The sequence below is a fragment of the Tetrao urogallus genome, assembly GCF_951394365.1.
Source record: "Tetrao urogallus genome assembly, chromosome: 2".
NCBI lineage: Eukaryota > Metazoa > Chordata > Aves > Galliformes > Phasianidae > Tetrao > Tetrao urogallus.
Window position 1 is genome coordinate 15,920,211 of NC_136814.1, and position 17,059 is coordinate 15,937,269.

General features: G+C 45.4%; 2 protein-coding genes across 3 annotated transcripts in view; one reads left to right on the forward strand and one right to left on the reverse strand.

The window, feature by feature from the left end:
* Window positions 1–2,871: 2,871 nt before the first annotated feature.
* On the forward strand, window positions 2,872–8,541 carry EIF4A3 (eukaryotic translation initiation factor 4A3; the record flags this gene model as incomplete). The annotated part of the gene is made up of 12 exons (XM_079532795.1): window positions 2,872–3,043; window positions 3,156–3,228; window positions 3,314–3,380; window positions 4,041–4,103; window positions 4,563–4,695; window positions 5,410–5,490; window positions 5,909–6,050; window positions 6,789–6,927; window positions 7,405–7,520; window positions 8,002–8,109; window positions 8,189–8,316; window positions 8,525–8,541. The coding sequence occupies 12 exons, from the start codon at window positions 2,872–2,874 to the stop codon at window positions 8,539–8,541; spliced, it is 1,239 nt and encodes a 412-aa protein (XP_079388921.1).
* A 3,051-nt stretch (window positions 8,542–11,592) lies between these two features.
* ATL2 (atlastin GTPase 2) overlaps window positions 11,593–17,059 on the reverse strand; it is a gene marked incomplete at both ends in the record, with an annotated part of 35,497 nt that continues 30,030 nt past the window's right edge. The window contains 4 exons of one of the 2 annotated variants that reach the window (XM_079550683.1): window positions 12,128–12,235; window positions 12,334–12,348; window positions 13,758–14,189; window positions 16,706–16,777. In XM_079550683.1, coding sequence (XP_079406809.1) covers window positions 12,128–12,235; window positions 12,334–12,348; window positions 13,758–14,189; window positions 16,706–16,777 — 627 coding nt within the window. Of the gene's footprint in view, window positions 11,713–12,127; window positions 12,236–12,333; window positions 12,349–13,757; window positions 14,190–16,705; window positions 16,778–17,059 lie in introns of those variants that run through there. The other variant, XM_079550684.1, reaches the window with a different exon arrangement.

A 17,059-nucleotide genomic window follows, 5' to 3' on the forward strand; every position in this document is an offset into this window, starting at 1 on the left:
TGGAACAGATAAGCAACGTGTCTGGGGGCAACTGAAACTTATTCTCAGATTACTGTGAGGTCCAGGCATCCATGCTCACCCCACAAAAAGCAGAAGAGAAGAACTTGTTTGGAGAGATACTGGAAGCATAAGTGAAGTGCACACAAGTTAAGGGGTCTTTAGGGACTTCTCTGCCACTCACACAATGTCCAAACAAGTGAGAGATTCAGAAAGGGAGACTGGCATAGGAAGGAGAGGCAGTGGGCACTCACAGGAAAACCATTTTCCCTGTTCAACCAAAAGAACCCTTCCTACTTGAGCTTGCTCTGGCTATGCTTGAGGGCGATGTATTGCTTGTCCAACTCCCTGCTGAGCTGCAGGCAGTGTCTCTCTGCTTTCTCTAAGTCCAGTCTGGCCTTGTCCCTCTCCCTGGAGATTTGCCTCACCTGGCTTCTGCAGGCACAGTAAGCAGTGCATTGAGACACCTCTTGCAGTCCAATGAAGGCCCTCTACCCCACATGAGAAGCAGCATCCTTACTTGAGACACTGGAGTTTGTATGCATAGGAGGTGATGGCTGCATGCTGAAGCCCACTCCTTGAGACCATCAGTGTGCTGTCCAAGGCTGCAGGCAGCTCTGCTGGGCTCCTCTGTGCTGCTAATCAGTTTCTGAAACAGAAGCACTGAGTGAAATCACTCTTCCTCTCTTCCAACAACACTTCCATGGTTACACCAGCTGACTGCTCTCAAGAGACAGCCTCCCATTTCAAAAAGAGCCCCAGTTAACACCCACCCCAGACTTTCCCCAACCCTGGGGTGGCCAAAGCTCACCATCCCATTACAAACCTGCCCACAGGCGCTTCTTCCACCCCAGAGAGACACTTGCTAGAAGGTCTCGTTCCTCACTTCACCTGCCACCACCAGACATGGTAATGCTGAGCACCTTGAGGATCTGCTGAGTTCTTCCAGGGCTCAGATGGCAATGACAAATTCAGGCTTGGCAAATCTAGTGCAGTTGCTGGTGCTGGTGAGGAGATGTGGGCTTACGCAGCTTGGCAGGAAGGATGGACTCCTCTGCTTGCACTCCTCTGACACCAAGAAAAAAAGCAACAGAGTTAAGTCAGTGAGGCAAAATTGGCAGAGAAAAACTGATATCTTTCAAAATCAAAATTCCAGGGATTCCACTGATATTGGATCAAGTTCTAATAACGACATCAAGCTGCCAGAAGTTAGCTTGGAGATGTCATAAGCCACCTCTAAGGCAGCCATAAGAAGACAGCTGGAAGCCACAGACCAACCACTTTGGTCTCCCTGCTAACCGATGAAAAGTCAGTGTCCACAGAAAGACCAACTCTGAAAGTTATACAGCATTAGAGGTTCATCTGAAAGCTGTTAAGACAGCTGATACTTGTTTGATCTAGAAGCTAAAATTGGGCTGAGGTCAGCTTAGCCCTTCCTGCCTCAAAGCTAAATGAGATTCAGCCAAGTTGACTCAAAAGAACTTGAATGCCAGAAAGTCAACACAGAGTTGGTAACACCCCAAAGAACACCACTTTCATTTCAGGTTTGGAGGAAGCCTTTCCTTTTCCACTTTAGTGCATTAAAACACTTCAAATGCATTTGCAACTGCTTTGTCAGTTCTTGGGATTAAAAGTGCTATAAAGAAATCATTACACCAAACAAGGAAAACACGGATGAACTAAAGAGGGTGACAACCTCAGTTAAGATGCGCAGTAACGTGTTTCTGAAGCCAATATTAGAATTGGGGTGATTTTTTCCCTTTTATTTTGTCCCCCAGTAAGGAGACAAGACTTAACAGCTCTCTTTCCTTCTGCACTATTGTCTCACCCCACCTGCACAGGTTTTGCTCCCACTTCTACTCAAGTGGCTCCCAAGAGGGTCATTCAGACACTACACAAGGGCCCAGACCGTCTCTACAAGGAACAAGCAAAGAACTCTCTCCAACTCACCACACCAAGTGACGTCTATTAAATCAGCCCCCTGTGAAAAATAGCAGCTTCATCTGAATTGTCCTCAGTAGAACCCATTCTTTAGCAATTTTGTTTTATGTTTGGATGAGGGGAAACAGAGATGTGATGGCTGGACTTGAGTCTGGATTCCCTTCAGAATGTTGCAGAAACATCAGACAGAAATGAACTATGTATGGCAGTGACTTATAGCTCCTTAATCAAAGCTAATAGAGGTCACCTCTGAGAAGCTGCAGATCAAGGCCACAAATCAGGATCTTTTTCTGCCTTTCAGCTCACCACATGATGTGCTAACAGCCTCAGTTGCTTTAGGGATCTCAGTGCACTCTGGAAAAAGAAGGTCGTGTGGCTGAGCAAACCAATCTGCAGCTCCTCAGAGCTCACCCTGCAGCGCCCAGCCTCGTTTGATTTAGTGAATACATCTTTGGGCTCCTAAAGGAGGACGACAGGAGCTCACCAGCCGCAGGAACACAGCTGAGAGCAGCCGATCAGGGTTTTACAATAGCTCCCCTCCTGGTTTTTTCGAGGCAGCTTCAAGCTGTTCCCGCAGATTCTACCGCAGAGAGAAGAGAACAGCACCAAACCGCTGCTAAAAAGAGAAAAGACAGAAGATACCAGACTTACCGCCCCACGGCGCATGCGCACAGCTCACTACGCCACTCTCCTGCCGCGCATGCACGCGCCTCCCACCTCTACCCACTTTGCCGTCGCGCATGCGCGGCGTTCTCAACCACCCCGACGTGCATGCGCACGCCTCTCCCCGCCTCTTCCGCCCGCCCACCATGCATGCACCCACCGCTTCCGTCGGGATTCCCGCGCATGCGCAGCGGCCCGTGCTCTGGGTGTGTGGCGGCCGCGCCATCGTCGTCGCGTGCGGGTAGGGCGGTGGGAAGGCCTGACTGAGCCATGTCGGGGTCCGCGGGCTCCGGCGGCACCACCGGCTCGGCGAGGAAGCGGATCATGAAGGAGGAAGACATGACGAAGGTGGAGTTCGAGACGAGCGAAGAGGTGGACGTGACGCCCACTTTCGACACCATGGGGCTGCGGGAGGACCTGCTGCGCGGCATTTACGCCTACGGTGCGCGGCGGGGCGGCGGCGGGAGGGGGAGGGAGCGGGGGTGAAGGAAATGGCGGCGGCGAGGGGCGGCGCGCATGCGCGGCGCTGCGCCGTAACGGCCGTGTCCCCGCAGGGTTCGAGAAGCCGTCGGCCATCCAGCAGAGAGCCATCAAGCAGATCATCAAGGGCCGCGACGTGATCGCGCAGTACGTGGGCGGGGGGGCGGGCTGCGGGAGCGGGATGGGTGGCTCCTCCGGAACGCCGGAGCCTTCACCGCACCTCTGTTCTCAGGTCACAGTCGGGAACGGGGAAAACAGCGACGTTCTCCATCTCTGTGCTACAGTGTCTGGACATACAGGTAGTCCACGCGGTGAAAATGTCCGTTGTCTTTACTGTGAGGGTGGTGAGATGCTGGCACAGGCTGCCCAGAGGCTGTGGATGCCCCTCCCTGCAGGTTTTCAAGGCCAGGCTGCACGGGGCTGTGAGCAGCCTGGTCTAGAGGGAGGTGTCCCTGCCTATAGCAGGGGGTTGGAACGAGGTGGACTTGAAGGTCCCTTCCAACACAAACCATTCTATGTTTCTGTGATTGCTTTCTTTGGAGGGCTGAATTGATTTCTCACCAGTGAGAATTGTGTTCTTGGAGCCTCTTGGATCCATCTGAACAGCTGGCACGCATTGTGTGGTCAGACACAGGCTTCTGACTGACGAGCGTTTGACAGGCACAGTGTTCTGAACAAGAAGATCAGCTGTTCTCAGCAATTGGATGAATAAAACAAGCTGTCCAGTGAAGAGCTGCTCAAGCACAGTCTTGTAACTTAGTGTAAGGGCTATAAACATGTAAGCATTCCATGGAGGTGCAGCTTTCTAGGTGTACCAATGCTTGCAAACCCATACGTTTTAGCGCAAAATTGTACAATTGATCCTTCAAGTGTGACAGTTCAGGGTGCTGTGGGCTCTATTCTGTTTGTTACTGCTTGCACTGTACTTGCTGTGCGATTAACTGCCACGTGGTCAACAGGTTCGTGAGACCCAGGCATTGATCTTAGCACCAACTCGAGAGCTGGCTGTGCAGATTCAAAAGGTAGGAACACCTAAATCATTGCCTGTAAAGCATTTATAAGGACTGGTGCAGATTCTCAAAGCATTCTCTGGCAGAGCTAGAAGTGCAACTTCTGCTTTTCAAGGGAATGCGTTTTCCTGAATGGAATAAGAAATCCTAATGAAGGGCTGTTTTTCCCATCTGTGTTATATCCGTTCTTCCTTACATGACGGGTTAGTTAGCAGTCTAATGTTTTACATATTCCTACCTGAATTTCTAAGTACAGTACTCTTTAAAAGTAGTTGTGATCCCTGGGAGATAACCAGATCCCCAGCCTTTGTAAGCCTGCCATTGAAGAGGTTTGGAGAACAACAGAAAAAATCTTTCGTTATGCTTTTATCTCTAGAAAAGCACCACGTGGCTATTCAGCCCAACATGACTTGATAAAAAACAAATTTCATAAGACCTCAGATGATTGATCTATTATTTATGTCAAAATAGGGTCTTCTTGCTCTGGGAGACTACATGAATGTCCAGTGTCATGCCTGCATCGGGGGGACCAACGTGGGTGAAGATATCCGAAAGCTGGATTACGGGCAGCATGTTGTTGCTGGCACTCCAGGCCGGGTGTTTGGTAAGATGAGGGAGGCTGCATGCTTCTGTGTTCATGCTTCAATTGAGCCATGGGACCACCCCGCAAATTTAATGCATTTAGATTTGAAATAGCATGGAAACTACATTTATCATTAACGTATGCAGCGATGAAGAGCAACATAAGTTATGGATTTATGAAACAGAGTAGTGCTTTGTTATATGAATACATACTACTGGGAGAACACTAGTCTCCATAGACAAAAATAACTAACAGCAACAACCACAAAGCAACTTCATAGCTGCCAAACTGGGTGGCTCTGAACAACTCTTAGAGCAAATAGTTCTGTCACAGGATGAAGGAATTACACAGAGCCATGTGCTCCTTCAGACAGGAAGTAGATTTGCCCACTGGATGCGAAATTGAGGTGGCACATTGCATTTCTGGCATCCAGCTGCAGTTCTATGTGAGATGATGCACTTGCATGCAGTTAGCAAATAATATCCCACAGCTTGGACTCAGCTTCCCTGTAGCCTGTGCTTCCTTATCTGGGCAGCAGAAACAAGCCCCTGCTTGCAGGCTATTGGGGAGCACTGTGGCACTTGACTGTGCTTTTCCATCACCAAACACCAGTCTCTGTTGGCAGCAGGGGAAGTGCCAGTCCCTCCTCCAGTGAAATGCACTGACAGCAGCTGGGAGCAATGTAGGCTCGCTTGCTTTCTGAGCCTTTTCATCTTACAAAGTGAAATCTTACAGATATGATCCGGCGACGAAGTTTAAGGACTCGTGCTATCAAAATGCTGGTTTTGGATGAAGCAGATGAAATGCTCAACAAAGGTGAAATATTTGTCTCCCTTGTACTTCTCTTTGCTCACCTCTTTGAGATTCTGATATCATCCCAGTTAGTAGTCCTGCTTCTTAAAACAGCTGTTTAACCAAAGCTAGGCAAGCACAGTTACATTATGGGCTGTAGGAAGCAATTTAATACACTTTGCCTAATTCAGTTATCATGTTCTTTTCAGTAGTTATAAATTCTGGAGTGTAGCTTTTTGTACTGTACTGTGCAACACAGCCATGTCACGGTAAGTCTGGCAGAACTGGGGAGAGATAAATGAGGGGTGACACTGGCTGTATGGTAAAAACAGTGTTATTCTTAGAGCATAGGCCCAATGCTGAAGTAATCTAAACTGAAATAAAAGGATATTCAGGAGAAAGATGTGCTAACTTCCCAATGCTACTTGATTTCCTTTTGCAGGTTTCAAGGAGCAGATTTATGATGTGTACAGATATCTACCTCCAGCTACACAGGTGGTGCTGATCAGTGCCACTTTGCCTCATGAAATTCTGGAGATGACCAACAAATTCATGACAGACCCCATTCGCATCTTGGTGAAACGGTGAGTTTTTCTGGGAAGAGCAATTCTTGTCTTAATCACGTTCCTTCTCAGCATTGCAGTTGGAGTAGGTATTTACAGACATCCTCATGTTGCACTTTGAGAAAGGCCAGATTGGTTCTCTGGCTTTATCCTTCTCCATTTCTGTTTGCTGCTGCTCAGCCCGACTTCCCTCATCCTCCCAAGTACAGTCTCTTCTGGAAATCTGTCTTTCATTCCTACCCAATTCCTGTGCTCCGCCATTAGACTTTTGTAGGTGTCTTCCACTGATACCATAGAGTATGGCTAGAAAGCTTAATGCTGATTGATCCTAAAGGCCCTAGATACACAGCTTATGTCTAGCATTGCAACAGGTACTTACGTGCTGCATCTCATCAAGTGTCAAAGAAGTAAGTGTAGGCAGCCTGACTGGAAAGGCCTCACCCCTGCCTGGTCTCTTACATTGCCCCAGTTACCTCACTACACTCTGTTCTTGTCAAGATGTTTGCAAGAGTGAGAACAGAAATGTTTCCCTTTGAAGTTGTCTGCCTAGAACAGAGAGGGTGCTAAGTTTGAGCCTCTGCTGTGTGGGTCACGCCTGAAGCCTTTCTTAGAGCAGTCTTCTCCAGGGACTTCATAGAGTAACTTGAGACCCAGCAATCCAGAGCACTTGAGACAGCCATGTGAGCATCCAGCCCTTTTAGCTGCATTGTATGCACTCACTCACTTGCAGTGTCTTAAAGCTGTTCTTCTTTCCTAAAGTGATGAATTGACCCTTGAAGGAATCAAGCAGTTTTTTGTGGCTGTGGAGAGGGAAGAATGGAAGTTCGACACCTTGTGCGATCTCTACGACACGCTCACTATCACCCAGGCTGTCATCTTCTGTAACACCAAGAGAAAGGTACAGCAGCCACGAGATGGGCACGTTATCTCACTTGCAGAGGGCAACACAGAAGAAAATGCTGGGCCGAGCCAAAGTGTCTGGTTGTTTCCCTGGTTGACAATTGCCTAGTAAGAACAGCAGTTAAATGTGTCTTTAGGAGATGCCTGATGTAGACAGCAAGCTACAGGCAGACCTGATGTAGTTGGCAGTAACTGCCTTTTTAGACTAGTAGGACTGATAAGAATGTGCTTATTAATTGTAATTCCCAAAGCAAAATCACTCTGAATGAATGCCTTTAATTCCTTTCCTTTCATGGAACCCTGTCATTTAGGTGATGCCCTGCAAGGACTATTTAGTTCCTTCTGCTCCAAAACACTTGTTAAAGTCTCTCTCAGTCATTACCAGCATATATGTGCAAACGTTCTCCAAACAGAACTAACACTTTTGGCTGGCATGAGCAGATCGCTAACCCAGGCTGCTCGGCTGTACACACAGGTAGACTGGCTCACAGAGAAAATGAGAGAAGCCAACTTCACCGTTTCATCCATGCATGGGGACATGCCACAGAAGGAGAGAGAGTCCATCATGAAAGAATTCAGATCTGGTGCAAGGTAAGTGATTTCAACAGCGTTGCTTACGGTATTGCTACATAAGGCAAGAGGTCTTCCAGTGCATCAGAGGAAACAGTCTTAGAAGCCTTTAAATCCTCTCTTCTCTCAAGGTCTTGTTTCTGGTTTAGTTTGAAAATCAGAATTATTGATTTCCCTCCATCCCTTTGTAGTGTCTCAGAGATGGGAGATGTCCCCCGTCCAAGAAGGGATGCTCGTACTTTTAGGCATAGAATTATCCCATTGTGTTTTGCTGAGAAGACTGGGAGTTGGTACATTTAAAATAAGGAATTAAAATGTAAGACCAGAGCTGGCTTTGCACCATCTCATCAGAGAGGTTTGGTGGTTCTGTGGGACCAGATTTCCTAGCAGCACACTTGTGGAAGTGCACTGGGGAGAGCAGAATAGCAGATGTTTCCAGCACTGGGCAGCCTGACTCCTCAGCTCACATCTGTGCTTAGTGACCGTCCCCTTCTCTTTGCAGCCGAGTCCTTATTTCAACAGATGTTTGGGCTAGAGGTCTGGATGTGCCTCAGGTATCCCTGATCATTAATTACGACTTACCCAACAACAGAGAACTGTACATACACAGGTAAGCTTGGTGTTCACAGTAGGGAACACGGCTGAGTTACCCTTACCCACGGTGGCTTCATTGTTTCTCCTGCCTTCAGAATTGGCCGCTCAGGCCGTTACGGCCGAAAAGGTGTAGCTATCAACTTTGTGAAGAATGACGACATCCGCATCCTGAGAGACATTGAGCAGTACTACTCCACCCAGATAGACGAGATGCCCATGAACGGTGAGTGCAGGCCTGCCCCAAGCTGCTGCCCTCCTCTGCTTGGAGGTCGGTGCGCTGCATCTGAAAGAGCGTGCTTTGTTCTGCACGCTTTGTTCCCAACCACAACCCTTCTCCTTCCCCTGGAGGGAAGCCCAGCAGTACATGCATTTTCCGACTGGGCTACAGTTCTCAGCACACTTGGTGCATACTTACATTTTCTTCTTTTCAGTTGCTGATCTTATCTGAAGGCCCGCATTCACGAGGGAGTTGGACTCGTACCTTGTCCTTAGCCTCCATAATTGTATTTTGGACCCCCCTCCATTTGTCATACTGCTGGTCATATGTTCTCGAGTTGAGGTTGCAGTTGGGAACTTGTGTAAATAATGTCTTTTCTCCTGCCCACGTTTTTCAATAAAAGTGAAATTTTACCATATCCTGTGCCTCATTACTTTAACCCAAAATAGTAACAGGCAGAGTTTTGAGATACTGCCATAAAATACAGTTTCCTGTTCTCCACTCCTTATAATTGCTGCACCACCATTGCACCATGTATCTGCTGGTTCAGATCCTCCCCTGCACACACCAGTACTGACCTTGAGACAATAACCTGTCAAAATACCCAGTGTTCAAGGCCTTTTTTGTCTCCACACAATTCAGATGGGTCTCAGTGGCCCTTAGAGTCTCTGTAACAAGAGGTTTGGTCCCTCTAGCTGCCTCAGGGAGAACAACATGTACATCACCCCAAACCTAGGGCTGCTTCAGTACCCCAGCAGGTTTACCTATTGCTGGCTAATCCAGATTCATATACAGACATGCATCCTGACTCTGCAGTGGCTGGCGCTTGCTTCCCACGTACTCATTCTCAACACAGTCCCTGTGTCAAGTTCCCTAGCCCAGTTGCTGGCACTTCAGTTGCACTGCAGTTCCAAAAAAAAAAAAAAAAAAAAACACCTTGATCCCTCACTCTTCCTGCCTTTGGATCCTCTCAAAATCATCCCACAACAAATTTGCACAAATCCCAAATGCTCTTTCCCGCATCAGTATCCTAAACCTTCAGTACTAGAAACAGCAGAGGAAGGATGAAGATGACAATTACCCCTCCTATTCTCTGTGTCCTTGCATTGTTTGCTTTGTAGCTTCTTGGGGCAGGGTCTACAACTTCTCTCCCCATCCCACCACATGCCCACCTTTATAACCACCAATCCTCCTGCCAGCAGAGGCTGGATCAAGACTTCCAGCCTCACTGACCATCACACTGCATAGAGTTCTGCTCTCACCATCACTGCAGGGCATGGCCAAGCCTCAGATCTGACCCTCAGTTCTGTTCTCCAGGAAGGTACAAAGCAAGTGTGGCACTCCAAGCCACCTTTGTGATTCCTCAGTTTTTTGACCAAGAAGAAAAACAGATTCAGCACAAGAGCAATAGATTGTTTAAATAACAGTATTTAATCTGTACAGTTTGAGAGAAGATAGCATAAAATGCAACATTCCTACCTCATCTTCAGCATCATTCACCTGGAGCTGAGCCCTAATCTCTGGAGGACAGGTAACAACCACCAACCCCTAGCAGCTCCGTAGGGTACAAAAGTCACAGTGCAATTGCTTTAGTTTAAACAAGTAAGTTTCCCTCCCTGTGAGAGGGGAGCCTGATGCAGCTCAAACATTGATGGAAATTTGTACTACTTCGGAATGAAGAAATAATAAAATACAAGCTATTGCACACAGTCATTTTCCAGCTGAAACTACAGCAGTTAGTTAACTGTTTAGCTGCCCTTATGCTCCGCACTTCTGAAAACACCTTAGTCGATGCTTAGTCAAGTGAAAACAGGGCCTGTAAAGAGATTTCAGAATGATACAGTTGTTGAAGGGCAGAAGCTGACAAACAACTCGGTAAAGTCAAGAAGCGTGCTTCAGAAGAGCAGAAAGTTTTCCTAACCAGGGAGGGGATAGGACCTAGACAGATGTCATCTTTCAGAGACGAGCAGGAAAGAAACATCAGCTTCAATAGAAAGCCATGAAGTACAATAGACAATTTCTTTATATAATTGTCAGGATAAGTATTTGACATAGTTTATGTAGTAGAATACATACTTAAACATCTTTTAAAAATAAGCACGAATTTCATTTCATATATACACAACTGATTTTAATCATGTACTGAAAATAAATTACAGGAAATAACTTTAAAATGCAACAGAAGACAAGAGTTTCACAACAAACATTCCCACTGATTTTCCCAAGGGGGTGAGATTGCAGTGCTCAAGGCAGGTAAATATCACAAATATATCAAAAAACTTCAAATTGTTGATGCATTCACACATTTACATGAGCCACAAACATTCCCTTACAGGGACTGCACTTAGCTACCACAGAACCAGGTTTTGCCATAAACTACAAAACTTTGATACAAAATCGTATTTATATATTTATATTTCATATACATGCCCTATCTGTGATTTCTTAAAAAATAAAAACTAAACACACTGTACAGACAATCCTAACTCATCGCTTGGTAGCTGTAGGCAACGTTTTTTCAATGGAATTTCTTCCCCCAGTAGAATTAATGGCAATATTATATACATGAAGGCTAAACTGCAGGAAAAAAAACAGCTCAGTTCTGATATGCACCTCCCTCTGGACCAGGTCTGCGAGTTCAAGGCAAGACACCAGATGCTCAGACCCACTGCCTCCCTTACGAGCTATTCTGCCATCAGCAGTGTGAGGAACCAACATACATGTTTGTGTAACACTGGTATAAAAGGCAGTAAAGCAGGATGCATATCTAACATAGTGGCTCTAATAGCTTCACCAACTCCATACACAGAAACATTCTGGCCTTAGAGGTGGCAAAGGGGTGTTGTAGAGCTCGGTACACCTGGGGACACCACAGCACCCCTTACAAGGTCTGATCCTTACTTCCCTGAAGTTATCTCCCGCAGAGGACAGGCTCCCACTGTAAGCCAGACACCGCATCAACTCAAACACTGGGGGGAAGATCCCTCCCCCACACACACCCCAAAACGCACACATGCAAGGTTCTCCAGGACTATGCTTAAAAACACACCCCTCCCACCCACCCCCAGTCTCCAATGGCACCAGTTTGTCTCAGAAGCAGAGCACTTGACAAACTTACTCTCCCCAGGTGATGGCAGCAGTCTGTGAAGCCAGTCACACTAAACTACTTCTACAGTTGATTGTAAACTTTGGTTTATTTTTATTTTTTTTTTTTTATTGAGTTCTCATGGTACAGCAAGCATGTCTAGGATGAGAGGGCAGAGTTGAAGAGGAGATGTACTGTCAGTCTGTCTTTAGTCTGGCATGGTGAGACACCTGCTCGGTCAGGCCTGCTTTGATAGAGTTTCTAACAGACTGCCTCATATGATCCTCCACCAAATTATCACTCATGGGCTTCAACACCTGTGGAATGAGAAACGTGCAAAGAAACAAAAAAATGAGGTAACCAAAGAAAATAAAATATAAAAAAAAAACATACAAAAAGATGAGACTTGAAATAATGGAAAAATTTGGAATGCTGAAGCCTGACACAAACTGGCATGAACTGAAATAGATGAGTTTCGCTGCTACACTAATGAGGTTAAATCAGTCACATGCTATGAACACAAGTGATATCCCTCCTACACAGCAGTATTTCTCTGAATTCAAACCACTTTACAGTTCCTAGAAGGTGGATGTGCAATTCCATACCCTATATGCAGCATCAGTCTGGTATGGTTACAGCATTTATGCAGACCGGCCCAGACGGTCCAGCTTATTGTCCTATATGTGTAAGTTGTGAACACTTCAGATACAGAAAGAAAGTTAAAAACACTGGCTAGTTTTTCTTCTTGTTATTGTTGGATGGGAGTCGCTGTCGCGGCACTGATGTAAGAGCACGGCGAATTGTTCGGCATCTAAGGACTTCAAAGAGTTTGAAAAACACCTAGAACATGAATTGAGCTGTTAGGAAACGTGGCTCTCAGAAGGCAGCAGATAAAGTCAGTTAAGTTCAGAAAAATCTGATTGCCAGCAACTTCTTACCTTCCTGGGATTCCTCTGAAGCATGGAGGGAAAAGAAAGAAAAATCAATAGAAAGAATATGGGACATACAGAGAGTGACTCAGACCAGGACCAATAAATGCTTTGCCTGTTATCTGTGATGTAGAATAACAACAGAAAGAGCAAACTCCTTTGGAGAACACCTTCCTCTAGCCCACAAAAGCTCCTGCTGCCGTAAACCACATGCTTCCCCTCCTCAGGGAAGGCCAGTGATCAAACTAAATTCATATGCTCTAGGTATCCTCCAGCAGAACTGCTCTCATAGGGAGCAGTGCACAACCAGCTGACACCCTCCACTTCTCTTGTAGTGCTCTTCGGCTCCAAGCTCAAAAGCAAGAAGCTACAGTGGTACAGAAGAGCCTCAATTTTAACCACTAATCAAGCAGTGTAACTCAATTTAGTATATTTTCTCATTTCCTTCCTTTTATTAGAAATCCACTTTTTCTCTCCAGTTATTTCAGAGTAATTCATTATCCTACACAGCTGCCAGAGACAGGTTGAGTATACCAGTGCCTACGAAAAGCCTGGAATAAAGTTATTTGAGATGTACAAGACTGCATCCGCATAGGAAGCTCCAGTTATTTGTTTGTGCTGAGCAGGACCTATTTTAGCATCATCCTGGGTCAATTCAGTCAGCCCTTTTAACTGGTAGTAACAACAGCTCTAAAAGCACTTCCCTTTTGTTGGCATCTAATATAGCTACTAGGAATGTTCCAAAAGCTACTTGGAAGAGTTGGTCAGTTGGTCAAGATCTTCACACTGGCTGTACTGGGATAGCTATGTTAACTGGATTCAGACAAAAGATCTTTGTACAGATGCCTTTGGTACTGTTGACACTCAAGTCTTCTCATTTTTGTCTAACAAGCATCACAATAACCATGCTATCTGAAGTATCACACACAGCACAAGTTTTCCAGGAAGAGGAAGAAACTTGGTGTACAACAACTATTGCGAGTCTGTCTGGTCACCCATCAGCCATTTTCCTTCAGGTCTAATTAATCCTCCAGAGACACACCATTTGGTGAAATGCAAAAGGACAGCACTGTTTTTAACATCCACATTTCTTAAACCATTGGAAATATTTTATCCAGCTCATCCACAGTGCAGGCCTGCCACTTTAAACTTACCTTTAAAAGCACAATTTTTCCGCTTCAAGAAGTAATAAGATTTTTAAAGAGTCCTTCCACTTTTACCATTCAAGCATCTAGTAAGGCCTGTAACATTCCTGGGCTAGCATTCCCTGTACGCTCTGCTAAAGAGATCAGTCACATTTCTAAGCTAATTTTCCCTTCAGCAAAACCAGCATTCTTTATTAAGTCTACACCAGCTTTTCACTCACAGCACTGAACAGAAACTATTTTGTATGTTTGCTCAAAAAAACATTTTTCATTAAAATAGATACCAACCTGTTCCCATATAGCTTCAGCGATCTGATCAATGGCTGTTCCAACTTCTCTGAATTCCCCAGAGTACTTAACGTATGCCCACGTACAAAAGGATATAAGAGCCATCCCCAGCACAAGATTACACAGGGTAGCTATGGAGTTCATACCAAGGAACCCAGTCAGTCCTGAGATTATATACATGGCAAACATGACTGCAAATAGAGTGGCAGGGGTACGAGCAGCGTAAAATATGTTTTTGCCATCATTGTGCTTCACAAAGTTTGCATAGATCTCGTCGATTTCTGCCTCAAGCTGATCCTGGTAGCGCCGACAGAACTCCTCCCCTCCCATCTTCTTCACAGAGCAGAAATGCTTGACAGCTGACTCTTTGAAATCCTGGTGCTTCCGCTCGAGATCCGATGGGGCAATGTAAGGCTTATCTCCTCCACAAATCTGCAGGAACAATCAGGTGGCGTCAACACATACAGCATCTTGTCCTGTACAGAAAGCAAACCTGCTCCTTGCTGCTTACCCTTCAAACCACTATCAGACTGACTCCTGCAATTTTCCTCTGTAAGGTCTGGAGCGCCATCCCAAGGGAAGCAGCTAAAAGTACTCTGCATCATGGACCTGCAAATGCCTAAACTGCCTGACTGTATACAAAGCCATAGCACGTGACAGGACTAATACTTTCTGTATTCTCCTTCAGGTAAGCCCATAAGGAGAGGACATCAACTCCACTGTAATTTCCTGCTATGAAGAGGGAAAAAGCAAAGAACATCCAGACGCAGAGAAAGCTTGGCTAGAGAAAGGTTAAATAGCACTCTTACGCCCTCCCCTCAGCTTTTTAGTTCAGACCACCCACCCCAATGAGAAGTTCAGCAACAAATCTGGACAAGCAGGGCAGATTTCACCCACTCAGTAACTTGTTGGTTATCGTTGCCACTCACAGGCTCCAGGGAACTCACCAGGTGATACAAATTAACAAGAACTAGCTGCTGACAGCATCTTTAGCCTGTTCTTCCCTAGACTGCCCTCTAGGACAGTTGATTCAGTTCAACCTGAGAGAACAAGTTTCTGCTGAAGGGAAGAGAGCAGGGACTCAGATGGATGCCTGCATTAAGGACACCCATCATCTTCCTCCCCCTAAATAAGCACAAGTACAAAAATGGTTATGCTCTTAAGGACTACTCTGTAACACTGACGTGTGACCACGAGGGCTACAGTCAGAGGGTACCTAGGACACAGATCCAAACTGTTCGCATCAGTCCTGACTCCTTGAGTCCCTTACAGTCAGACTATGTCTGAAGATTTTTTCCACGTGACCTTAAACTACAGCCTTCATCCTGCGACACAGGCAGACTTATCACAGTGCTCATCATCTCATTCTTCAAACACAACTTAACTTTCTCCTGCTGCTGTTCCTTCAGCTGGACACAGAAAGATCACTTTCTCAGAGTACAGCACGTCCTTTCTGCCTCACAAGATGTACATCTTCACTGGCTAGCTTTTTCAAAGCAAATCTCACTGTTGAAATCCTGACACCATCACCCCACCTGCTTGAGTTGAATAAGCACCTTTCTGCTTTTTCTTTTTTACAGTTCTCCATAGCTAGAAAGCTCCCTGGAAAACAGTTACTAATCTCTCATTTTCCAGAACAGTCTTTCCACATTCCCCAGAGTACTGTAATAAGAGGAGATCCTTGTGCATCAAAGCCATGGCTTGCCATGCAGATACTGCCACTGTTCTCCGATGCTCTGTGTGCCTGCACTTGTTTTTCCCTTACATTTAAGATCATTAAGGGAGAGTGTTTATGCATACTCAGAAAGAGGGTTTTGGCTCATGAGGAGAGCTCAAGGCACTACGGTAAGAAATATCCATACATAACCCAGCCTTAAGCCTCGTTCCTGAAAACAGAAGTTTCAAAGCTGTGTCACATTACGACCATTTGGGACTTCTGGATAAGAACTGATTTAAGATATTTGTGTTTCATCTCTACAGCAATATAAAAATATACAATACTGAGGGAAATTACTATGGAAACATGAGTCTGTTTAGGAGAACATTTGTTTCTGTTTATTCCTTGCTCCAAGTAAGGAAGTCCTACAACTATGGTATCTTAGTAGCCAATAAAAAGTCAAGACAGGAAAACAGACTGGGCTTTTTTTTCTTTCCTTCAAATACACAACATAAGTTATTTCAAGAGATATCCAAAAATGGAAACAAATGAAGGAGTCCCTCTACATCAGCATTCTCAGCTCAGCCTGCTAACAGCTGAAACTGCCTAGCCTGCCACTAGCACTAGGTCTTATTCTAACTTCAAAACAGAAAGCTATTTCAGTGATTAAGACCAGAATTTGCCCGCTTAGTGGGGAGCTGTGTTTGTAGCATGTTATCACACCCACTGGTCCCCTCCCAATATAAAGTTTCACAATAAGCATAGTCTCGTTAAACTTTAAGACATGCAACTGCTTTCAGAATTGGCTGTGATAAAAACCTTGTGTAACACTATGAAATCCATCTATATAAGTTACTAACTTAAAGAGAAAAAGCAAGTAGGAAATGGCATACATAGTTTTGGTATTACAAAGGTTTGCTTCAAAGGATTTTAATCCACACATTTGACAGCTAATAGACAACTGCTACTCAAAACTGTGAAACCATACTAGAACTCTACCCTCAGATGCCCTGACACCACATCTCCTCACTTACCTGTCTATTTCATGTTACAAGATCTTTAAGATATGTTAGGAGCAGCAGCAGGAATCCACAGGTGGTTTCTTACAAACTCCCATTCCCACACCGCCCCACCAATTCCTTTCTCAAAGAAACCCAGATGCACTACATCAGATACCCATCCTGGCTGCCTAAGCTATTTTTCCCCCCATTAACACACTCCTGACCTACACCAACCACTAAAACAGAAGGCCCATATTTACATTCAGTTAGAAGAAGTTTTGTTACCATACCTGCTCCATGCCTTTACTGTACAAGTCTTTTGCTCCTGCCACAGCAGCAAGATTATTTGCCTCAGCTGTTGCCTAGAAAACATTGAGAACCACTTATCACTATAGTACTACCAGCTAGTTTTACACATGTATCTGCACTGTCCAACATATTCCAGCAACCACCACCAAACAAAGACTGCCAAGAAAATGCCCCACACAAACAAGTGAAGGTTGGAGATATACATTAAGACACATTACGGACTAGGAGAATGGTTTTTTCAGCTAATACAACTCTGAACAAACTCCCATGTGCTTGTACAGCTTGTTACTGTGAGCAATCTGAGTGTTCTACTGTTAAAAAGCAAATAAGGATCC